The following is a 10,828-nucleotide window of genomic DNA, read 5'->3' as shown; positions in this document are numbered from 1 at the left end:
AAATAAAACATTTATTTGATAAAATAAATAATTGTTTTCACTTTATTTTATGATAGAAAATAAATATATTCAAAATATACACAAAAAATTATATAAGTTTAGTAAGATGTGTTACATACGAGAGTTACTTGATAAATCCAAATTTTAGATTCTTATAATTGGAGACTCCAATAACTTAATTAAAAGCTTAATAAAATAGAAACAAAATCCAAATTATATTGACCCTCAATATTATATCATCCACTAAACGTTCTAACACTAATAGACCATGTACAAGTTTTTGACGATGACAAAAAGACTTTAAGTGTCTTGTATGTATCATCTTAACATTCTTATGCATGTTTTGTGATAAATGGTTAATTCATAAGATCATCCCATACTTATAGCAAGTTTCATGGTAAATTGCCTTCTAAATTAACATGAATTTTCACTTTTGTGAAATATACCAATTGATCTTGAATTATGTTATCTGTAAGAGTATTCCTTTCTTGAGAGGTCTTGATCTAAAAGAAGGTTAAGACAGTATAATTATAAGTGATTTGTTTAATCATCATAATAAAAAATAGTTGGTGTACTCTTATAACCAGAAATGCTTGATTTATACATTTTAGTCAGTGAAATATTTTGACTTGCTTACTTAATAAATAATTCAACGTAAATTATTAATTTATATGAACTAATATAAAATTTATTGTGTTATTTATTTGCTAAACAATCTAATTAGAATTTCCTAATCTAAATTCTCTTTATGGAGTCAAATAGTCCAACAATAATGATAAATAAAAAAAATATATAATATACTTTGAGACACTTAATAAGTGATTCATGGACAACGAGTGAATCCAATTTAAATTTGTACACTTTAAAAATGAATTATCTAATTTTCAAACTTTAGAACATAAACAGATTTACTCATTTTGTTATTTTTGTCATTGAAAAATATTGTCTAAACGAAAAAGTTAATTACAAAGATGGATTACAATAAAATATTTTAAAAAAAAATTAATTCATCCATTTAAAATTATAAACCATAACATCTTAATTAAAAAAAATAATGATATTTTGATACCCAAATTCTAATAAATTTTTGACACTGAATAAATGTCATAAATCAATTAGTCAATGTATTTAATGTTTAAAAAATTGAAATACATGAACCAATGGGCTTATAACACATATCCGGTGTCAAAAATGGTTAAAATTTGGATGTGAAAGTATTTTTTTCCTTAAAAAAAATACAAAGCCAAAAAGGTTTCATTTCCTTGAATCTTTTCGTTTTCCTTTGGTTCAAATGATGCCAAACCAAGGAGCACGTAATGCAAATGATCCAAAATAGGTGTTCTTGTTTGGTTTTCATGCTTTGACTGTTCTCTGACCTGAACAAAATGCCAAAATGGTTTCAGTATTTTTTCTCTTTTCCTTTTCGGTTTTCTCTCTCTCTTTATCATTCCCTTTCATCTTCTTCTCAACCCAGAAGAGGTAATGAAACTTGTTGAGGAAGTTTCACGCATTCACAGAGTTTTGCAGAGAATAGAGCTATGGATGTTTTGTGCTGTGAAATGAAGCCACCAAGCTAAAGTCTTTCTCTTTCATTGGGCATGCTGTTGTAGAAGTGAAGAAGGAAGAAGAAAGAGCTTTTTCCTCACGCAAACTCAACCCCCTTTTTCGTATTATTTGGTTAAGTATTTGTATTTCAGCAAGTTCATCACCTTGGAGTCGAACAAGGTCCGCATATTCTCACATTTCACCCTGATACTTCATTGTATGCTTTCAGTTTTTTTCTAGAATGTTAAAAATTGAAACTTTTTAGGACTACCCTTCTCTGTCACAACAAGTATAGTACCCCCACAATATAATGCAGCTACACAAGGAAAATATCAAGGTAAGCAAAAAACAATGTATTTCTGCTCTGCACTTGCCCTTTGTGTGTTCGTTTATCATTTTCTGTTAGTATGGTTTTCTGCTGTAGTTTTCTTTTTTTTAGAGCATCGCGCTGTGCCGTGTAATCTGTTCTAAGAGTCAAAATTCTATATCATTTGTTACTCATTACATTGATTTTGAATAATAGTTCCTTGAAACAGTAAGAAGCTTTCATGTTACGCTCCTAAGCAAACTCGGTGGTATCTTAGGGGTATAGTTGACAAGTGTTAATTACAACCATTGCTATTAGAGTTAATAAATTGTTAACTTCCTCCTTCTCTTCGGGACACTTTAGCTTTCATTAATTACCATGTTCGTTGGTCCGAGTCATATATGCACCAAGGTTGTAATATATTGAGCTTGGTGAATTCTAGAATGCAACATCAATTTCTTCAGATTCAATCTTTTTCCCTTACAAAGTGGCGGTGTGAATGTGATGAGGATTGGGCATCATGGAGTGTTTAAATTCCAAATTGAATAGTATGGTGGATGATTGGTGGAGTATTTGAGTGTTTGATTCTCTTTCTCCCCCTTGGCAACTAACTTTTAAGGGGCGGTTCCCCAATTGTTTGGATGCTTGTCATTGGTATCCGCGTATATTGTTGGTGTGTTGAAACGAACAATCTGAATAGGGGCTGGTGGTACAATAAGGACTTGGGTATTATAGGGAGTACAAGTCCCACACATAGTATTAAAGGATGCTTGATGAAGTAATTTTATACTTGATTCTTCCTCTCTTAACAACAACTAGTTTTTAAGGGATGGTTGCCCAAGTGCACACAAACATGGGTAGGGTGGTATGATGGAGATTTGGGTTAAGTCTCCCGGGGAGTAGTTTGATATGCTCATATTTTTATTATCACTTCTTATCTTTTAAGAGAGGGTTATCCTACTGCTTATCAATTGGTATCAAAACTTGTTTTCGGTTTTTTAAAAAGGGCTCTCTACAGTGGAGTTGGCTAGAAAGGCTAACTGAAGTGGCATTAAGTGTCAGCTTGAGTAGTTTGGGATGCTCGATGAAGTACTTAAACGTTTGATCCTCTCCCCTTAAAAAGTAATTTTCAAGGGGACAGTTTTCTGAGTGTTTATCACCACGGCTTTTGATAGAATACTAGTTTTGGAGTTGCTTAAGGTTGCTAGGTTATCAATTACAAACTTCACTGTTTCTATTAGGGCATAAGGAGAATTTAGTTAGGAGATAATTAGGATATTAATGAGTTAGTTAGTTACTTGAAGGTGTTAGCTAGATATGAATAGGGGAAGAAGAAGAGAAGAGAAGAAGGGTGTTCATTTTAGTAGATTTTGGGTGCAGATCGATTGCTAGGGATGAAAAATTCATGAGGTGCAAAAAATTCATTCATTGCATAAGCTACAATTTGCATCCATGAGCATGGAGGGCATGGCAATGCTTTGGTTCTATTCAGAGATAGCTGTGATAGCCACATCATTGAATGATTGACTGCCATGAAGCAAAAAAAGTAAACCGAGATGGAAGTTTGTAGCAAAGAAATGGAAACTTCCTCAGTGTTCTTGAAAGAGAGGACCAACATTTTAGAGCTGAAACACATGCTACCCAAGATATTGAATGAAGAGGGTGATCTACATTTGATTGAGCAAGACAAATATATAAATGGAGGAAAGTGGATCAAAATGCATTGAAGTGGAGGCCAGTTGTTGGACAAAAAGGTTGGAACTACACACCTTTGGTAGAAGCATAGAAGGGGAAGAGGAGTCAAAGAGTAACAATTTTAAAGTGTGATGGTAACCTATTGCAATTCTTGAAATCAGAAAATAGAAGTAAAGAAGGTTCAATAATAAAATCTCACATTCTTTGTAGTGGAGAAGAAAACAAAAATGAAGTGAAATCAGCAAGGGAAACAAAGATTATGATGGAGGAAGGAGTGGATGCATCAATAAAGAGAGCGAAGATTGTGGGCTGTAAAGATTAGAGTCTTGATAACACAATTTTAGATTTAAACAAAAAGGAACCTGAAGGTGGAGATGCAACCATGCATAACTGTTTTTAAAATTAACATTTCCATAATAAAAATTCTTTGTTGAGCTCATATTTAATCATGAAGGTGATTCGAACATCTATGGTATTGGAATATTGGAATTTCAACAAGTTGCGTGAGCCTTTGGCATTAAACTTTGATGTGTCTATGGATGATAACTCGGCAATGGAATCAGTGAAATAGGAGGTCTAAGTGGCGGTAATAGTGCTTCATGTCATACAGTGGGTTCCCATTCCTATGGCAAGAAAGCATTCCAATGCTTTTAGGTGGGCAGATGAAGATCATGGGATCTAGCTTCCACAATTCCAGCCTTGAGGATAAGGTTGAATTTTAGGAAGGTTGGATTGTTAGGGTGTAAGGAGAAGTTAGTCAAGATAGTTAGAATATTAATGAGTTAATTAGTTAATTTAGGTGTCAGTTAGATATAAATAAGGGAAGAGCGATAGGAGAGAGGAATGGTGTTCATTTTGTACATTCAGCTCTTTGTGAATGGAGAAATCCCTTATGAGGGAAACTTTTTGAAGGAGAGAGGGCTTTGCTATTTCTTATTTTTGTTGCTTTCTCTTTTCAATTCTTGGTTCCTAACGGTAGTGATTCCATATTCGTTAACCTTTCTTAACATTTGTTTTTTATCTCTCCCACTTGACTTTGGAATTGGAATTTGTTTTTACTTTTCTTGGGTATCAAGTTTCCTCCAAAGATAATCAGTGTCTTCAAATTGAATCTCACTGTAGAAGAGTTCACCGAATTAGTTTTTCCATCATAATATATCCCCTCGCTCCCCTTATATTTATGGAGTATGACATTAATTGGACTTAATCAGATAGATATTTATAAGTTCATTATTCCTTGCAGCTTGAACAATGCGATATATGCGGGGCTCGTGGTTTGATGGAAAAAGTTGTTACTTGCTCTAAATGCAGTGTGATTCGACATGCGTAATGATCTCAAATTGGCCATTCTCTTTCATATGCTTATTTATTTTCTTTCAGTGTTTTAATTTTTGTGGCATAATTACTTTCTTGTCTTATTAAGAAAACTAAAAAATGAGAAAAAAAGCAGACAAGTGTTATATCTGTCCTATCTATTTGAATTTGCATTCTTTTTGCCCGGAAGCTTGAAAACCTAAAAACTGTAAATATTTGCATTATTAACAAGAATGAAGAAAGACTAAAAAAGTGCAAATTTACAATTTAATTTGGCATAATCATTTTACACATTTTTTTATGGCCTGGCAAATTATTGGCTTTGGTTTGACCTATGTTTCATTATATATGCCTTGCAGTAGCATAAATGCAGCATAGAACCTTTTTTCTTAATCAATAGTATCCATCCCATTTCAGTTATTGCATTCAAATTAATACCACAATAATTCCTAAAGACTGGCTTTGTGAGACTTGCCAACCCAAGCATGATTCAACTTCACCTCATAAAGTGAACCAGGAGTTCAGTTCGTGGGCTAGTAAAAGGAAACCATCTGTCAAAAGAGCCAAAGTGAAGTACCTTGACTTGGATGAAGTCATTAGACTTTCTTCTGCAAAGGCTTCTGGTGGATCCAAAAATGTTATTTCCAAGATTCCCTCCCTGACTGCAAAATCAAATCCTCCCATATTACCTCCTAAAGTACTTGGGAAGCTTCCAAGAAACAATGAAGTACTCAAGAAAACAATGACTAACCAACATGATTCTTGCTCATTGTTTAAAGGTGGGAATTTCTCTCCATCTTTGCTTCCATGTCTATTTTTCTTAGCATTTATGGTGCATGTTCATGAAAGCACAAAGTTTTAAGTCTGCTAAACTTGCCTTGGTTTTAATCTGATTTGATGGAAATAAAATGTGGACTTGAGCATGCTCATTCCTGTCTAGTCAGAGTTTCTTACACCCACTGCTTGGATTCATTTCATTTGTATGTCTAGTTAAAGAGAAATAATCTTTAAGTTAATAACTCTCTGGATTGTTTTAAAAGAAGTTATCAGATATAAACAGTCTGTTTTGGGTACGTTTCTGCAATAATTCTTTTTGGAGAGAAAAATAAGAAGAAAAAAGGAAATGAGATTTGTCATGAGGTAAAATTAGCTCATTAATAGGCTAATTTGTTAAAGCTTTTCATAAGTTTTCTTACTTTTAACTTGTGCATAAGCGAATTTTAGCTTACTGAGAAACTCATTTTATTTTTCTCTCGTATAAGTGCTTTTGTAGAAATTTGTAATAACAGATTCCGAGTCTAAATTTAATTTCCATTCACTGGCACTGACTGTATAAGAGTTTGAACTATCAGAGATATAGAACCACAGTATGACTGGTTTAGAAAAAAATGTATTAAATCTTCTGCTTTTGAAATTTACCAGGAGATAAGTTTGTGATTTGTTTTTTAATGAGACTATGGTTCTAGTAGGATCAACACAGGAGTGTATAGAAGAAAATCAGCAACCCTTTGGTGGACAGGTAGCTGGCAAAAATGTACAGGCACATGATCCTCAGAAAGAAAAGGCTACAAAAGATGCCCCTTTTGGAGGTTTATCAGCAACGAAATCTTTCGCTATTGTTGGTTAGCAAGGATACTTTTCTTGTTATGATTTCATTGTTTTACGCTTGATGCTTTTAACTGGTGTTAAATCCTAAGATCTCTACGTGCAAATGTAAGGGTTGTATTATGTATGTATTAGGAGTTATATATGGAGTAGGATAAAATATATGATGTGGCACTTAGTTCTTGAGGTTCTTCCATCTAATGAACTAGTTTTTTTGGGTTGGATTTTCCTCTTTTTTTAAGTCTAACATTATATAGTATATGAATGATGTATGATGATATTAGCCACTTGCGTCTTGTGGGGTTCTCAAGCTGTCATATCTTATTTTATTACCTTTCCTTTTGCTCTCTCTCTTCCTTAGGTGGTGAACCTAGCGACCATGCTGAGTGTAACAGGTCTAATATGGAAAAGAGTGACCGAGTATTCAGAAAAACTTAAACCTTTATCGTGAATTTTTACCCTCCTCAATTCATGCTTGGAGGTATGTAACTTCTTTTTTGCCTTAAACTTGTCATTGATAACCTTTTTACCTTGCATTGCTCTTCCTTCCTAATGCACATTAAATTTCATATGGTGGTTACAATGAAATTGGAACTATCGGCTCTGTCTTCAATTTTATCTTTTACTATTTACGAATTACTTCTTTCAAGCAGATTTAGTTTCAGGAATGACCGTGTCCATGGGTGTATAAAACCTATGAGCTTTTGTGCTTGGACTTTTTCTCTTATTTTGAATATCTATGAAGTTTTGTTCCTTCCCTATACGGTGGTAAATAACCCATATTAACAAATACGGCCATGTTAGGGTATAATTACAAGCAATCACATTTCCAAGATATATATGCTTATTTTTGTTAAAATAAATGGTTTTGATCTTGTAAAGTTCGTGATTAAGTCCGAAGAGTTAAAAAAAAATTTAAATTCCTCCTTCTAAACTATAATGACATTATATTACAATTGGTAAAACATAGGAACCTCGATGAAATCTCAAATAAACTATTGGAACGTGTAGAATTAGGTTTAATGTGTGTCTAGGATCTCTTTGGAATAACTTTTCTGTACAAATTTCTAGAAGAGAAAAATAAGAAAAAAAAACTACATAAGCTTTTCCATAACCTACGCACAAATTAAAAATAAGGATTTAGAGAAGTATATGAGAGAACTTCTATAAATAAATTAGCTTGTGCATAAGTTAATTTTAATTCATGGAGAATTTAATTTCAATTTCTTTATTTTATTTTTCTCTTCGATAAATCTTTATGGTAAAATTCATCCAATGAAACCTTAGCTCCTTATTGAAATAATCATAAATTAGAATTTCTTTACAATTCTCAATGCTCTTGCTCTATACCATACCTATAAAGGATACATGAGGAGATAAGTGTAATACCTATTAAGAGAAAGATGACAGAAAATCAATTAAGGTATTTTAGAGTTTTAGACATGTGAAAAAAAAAGGTTACTTACTATGAAGCCCCAATATGTGATTGGACAATGTTTGAAATTAAGTATACACTAAATCTAGCAACATACCTTACATTAATAACAAATTACATATTGGCACAAATATGTACACTTCTATTAAGTTTAAAGGCCTAGTAAATGGGGAATAGGGAGAGGAAAAATAAGAGGAAAGAAGGCTAGTTTATTTTATGTGTTTTTTCTTAGAAGGAATGCGCTCAATGTAGCAACAAAGGAGGTAACATGTTCTATATCATATGAATATAATTTTTTTAATTCGAAATATTCAAAATTTAAATTCAAAATATAGAAAATAGTTGTATTGAAGCCGTATTTGAATGTGACTTGAGCCATGACCTTTTATAATTAACTATGTTAGAGTAGTCAAATTATAATATATAAATAAAGTACAAATTTCGTCTTGATAAACTGCAATTATATGTAGGCTTATTCCAACAGTATATTTGATTTTAAAAAATGGGATATTTTTAGAATACTTATTCAGCATATCAGTTTTCAACACTACTACAACACCCGTTCTTTTTGCTATTTTAGAGTATTCAGACTTCATAGGTTAGTGGAGTGGAGACACTAATAGGGAGAGTAGATTGCATGATTTTTAAATCTATCACAACAGATAGGAGACATGAAGGACATTTGGGAACTTATATCATAGAATTTCATGATAAATAATATTCTTAAAAATTTTGTTTCTAAGTCCGAAGATGTGTGATTCATGCAGTAGACAACCTCGCTTAATATGATAAGGTATTTTTATTGTATTTTTTATTTCTCATCAACTTGTTGCTGCGTTATAAGGGCGTGGTTCTTGTATGGTGGTGACGATACTTGTCCAGATATCTCCTAACAAAATCCCTTCTACACTCCGTGGTGTGAACTTATTGGATCAGTTTCATCTTGAGTGCTGCTAAATTATTGAACACTTATTATTATTATTTTCTTTTTTTAAAACTGCGTTTGTTCGTGAATTTAAACTTTCTGGCTGCTCAAAAACACTTGTGAGTAGAACATAGGCTAGATTCTTATTTATTATCAAAACAAGCAATTCTCTGTATGGTTTCCTAGCATTATATGAGAGCACAGGTTGCTATGCTACTATGTACAAGTGTCCATTAATTGAGGAATTTACTGCAAGAATATGATACTTGAAACAGCAAACATTTAGTTGGGTGAATATTACAGTTTTACTCATCTCAAATTTAACATGCTGTAGACCATTTTGTAGGGGTCAGATCCAAATTCTTCAAACAGCAGCATCTAGCATAATTTATGATGGGTTTGAGGCCCAACCGCCATGCATTGTTAACAAGAAAGCATATAAACTTTCAAGAGAAATGCCATCAGTCCTGCAACTGGAGTCACTTCCTGCATTGAATGTCTTGACTGACATATTCCCAGATGATTCTCCTAACCTTCAGGATATTGCATTGTATTTCTTTCCATCAGAACATACTGATAGGTCATTTCTTCCTATTTTCTTGATCTTTTTCATTTTACTTTTTCTTTTTGGTGTCAGCCATGTGTGCAAATTGCGGTTTAAGCTGCTTATCCTACATGTTCTCAATTGAATGTAGGTTCAGAAAGAACCTGAATGACATATTGAAGTTTATGAATGACAAGAAAGTAATGCTAAGAAGTTTTATTGATGGAGTGGAGTTGCTAGTATTTACCTCAAATCAACTTGACATGGACTCAAGGGGTACGTAAACTAAACGGTTTCATTCATTAGCTCTGCTTTTTCTTTACACCCTGATCTACAATTCCCTTCCATTCATGAATATTTCACATCAAAATTCAGGGAGGAGACAGCAGGTTTGAAATATTATTTTTTATCATGAGTTTGGTTGGTTTCTTATGCTTTGTTGTTTTTTTCTTTTTAATAAATTTTCATGTGATGAAAAATGATTGATAGGTTTTGAAGTGTCAGTATAGCTGAGATATCAAAGTTCATTGCGATGTCTAACATAACCTTATTTGGAATTTGTTTATCCCATTTGCTTGCATTACACAATCAGCATTTGTTGACATTAACTAGTGTGTGCAGGTGTTATTGCTGAAGTAAAGGCTGGACATTTCCTCTGGGGAGTCTTTCGCCAATTTAACAGTGATGAAGGCATGGAACCAGTTGATATGGAAATTGATATGATTGGAGGAAAAGATGTGGAGGGAAAAGTTGATCGCATTATGAAAGATAAACCCAAGAGGCTTATTATTGGAAAAGTGTAATAACAGACTGCTTATTATTCCACTATGTTTTGAAGCATTTACATTAATGTCTGCATGAAAATTGCTGCGTACCACATATTTTGTATTACAATTACCTTAAAGTTCATTATACATCATTACAAACCATAATCCTAGTAAAAGTAAAACAACCAAGGTTCACAACTATCTTAAGGTAACCAAGTTCAGAAGTAGAAAGCTTTCGAGTCTTGATAGTTACACTGCATAAGTACAAACCAAATGGTTTCTATCAGAAGTCAGTCAATGATATCCTGAGACTGCATTTGGATCCTTCAACAAAATTTTGTAGGAAGCTTGTTCACCAAATGAGAAGAAAAACAACTTATCACATAAGAATATTGCATCTACTTTAGTCTAATTTTGGAACAGTCATCTATTTAGCGATTTGGTTATTGGTGTGTGTTGCAATAGTTGATGAAGCTGCTTTATTTTGTGAATGTTATAATGCTGACAGAAAAAGAAAATTTAAGAAAAATATGTTTATTTGTCTCTTTGAATCTTTGACATTGTAGATTTAATTCCTTAAGTTTGTCAATTTTTAGTATTGTTAATAGGGTAAAATTGTTGTTTAGAAAATGTTTGAAAAACTAAAAATAATTTATTTTAAAATTAGAAGGACTATAAATATTAATCTTAA

The 10,828-nt window shown here is 32.6% G+C and overlaps 1 protein-coding gene across 4 annotated transcripts; it reads left to right on the top strand.

The window, feature by feature from the left end:
• Positions 1-1,287: 1,287 nt before the first annotated feature.
• Positions 1,288-10,307, top strand: LOC106757527. Of its 4 annotated transcripts, XM_022779454.1 has the most exons (9): positions 1,288-1,725; positions 1,811-1,882; positions 4,791-4,873; positions 5,279-5,640; positions 6,328-6,483; positions 6,828-6,947; positions 9,173-9,406; positions 9,522-9,646; positions 9,992-10,307. In XM_022779454.1, exons 2-6 carry the CDS (start codon positions 1,856-1,858, stop codon positions 6,902-6,904), a joined length of 705 nt encoding a protein of 234 aa, XP_022635175.1. In that variant the 5' UTR covers positions 1,288-1,725; positions 1,811-1,855; the 3' UTR covers positions 6,905-6,947; positions 9,173-9,406; positions 9,522-9,646; positions 9,992-10,307. The 4 variants fall into 4 exon arrangements, with proteins under 4 accessions (XP_022635175.1, XP_022635176.1, XP_022635177.1 ...); XM_022779455.1 differs by having other exon boundaries at positions 6,331-6,483; positions 9,173-9,646; XM_022779456.1 differs by having other exon boundaries at positions 6,328-6,450; positions 9,173-9,646.
• Positions 10,308-10,828: the final 521 nt, after the last annotated feature.

The sequence above is a fragment of the Vigna radiata genome, chromosome 3, assembly GCF_000741045.1.
Source record: "Vigna radiata var. radiata cultivar VC1973A chromosome 3, Vradiata_ver6, whole genome shotgun sequence".
NCBI classification, from domain to species: Eukaryota; Viridiplantae; Streptophyta; class Magnoliopsida; order Fabales; family Fabaceae; genus Vigna; species Vigna radiata.
The sequence above is the reverse complement of the archived record's forward strand: the minus strand, read 5'-3'. Positions and strand labels throughout refer to the sequence as shown.

What these genes read in the sequence shown, in the direction of transcription:
- LOC106757527 (XM_022779454.1), top strand. Translation starts at nt 1,856, where the DNA reads ATGCAGCTACACAAGGAAAATATCAAG. An exon ending in TTCTTGCTCATTGTTTAAAG is followed by an intron (nt 5,641 to 6,327) that starts GTGGGAATTTCT and finishes CTATGGTTCTAG; the next exon opens with TAGGATCAACACAGGAGTGT. An exon ending in GAAATCTTTCGCTATTGTTG is followed by an intron (nt 6,484 to 6,827) that starts GTTAGCAAGGAT and finishes TCTCTTCCTTAG; the next exon opens with GTGGTGAACCTAGCGACCAT.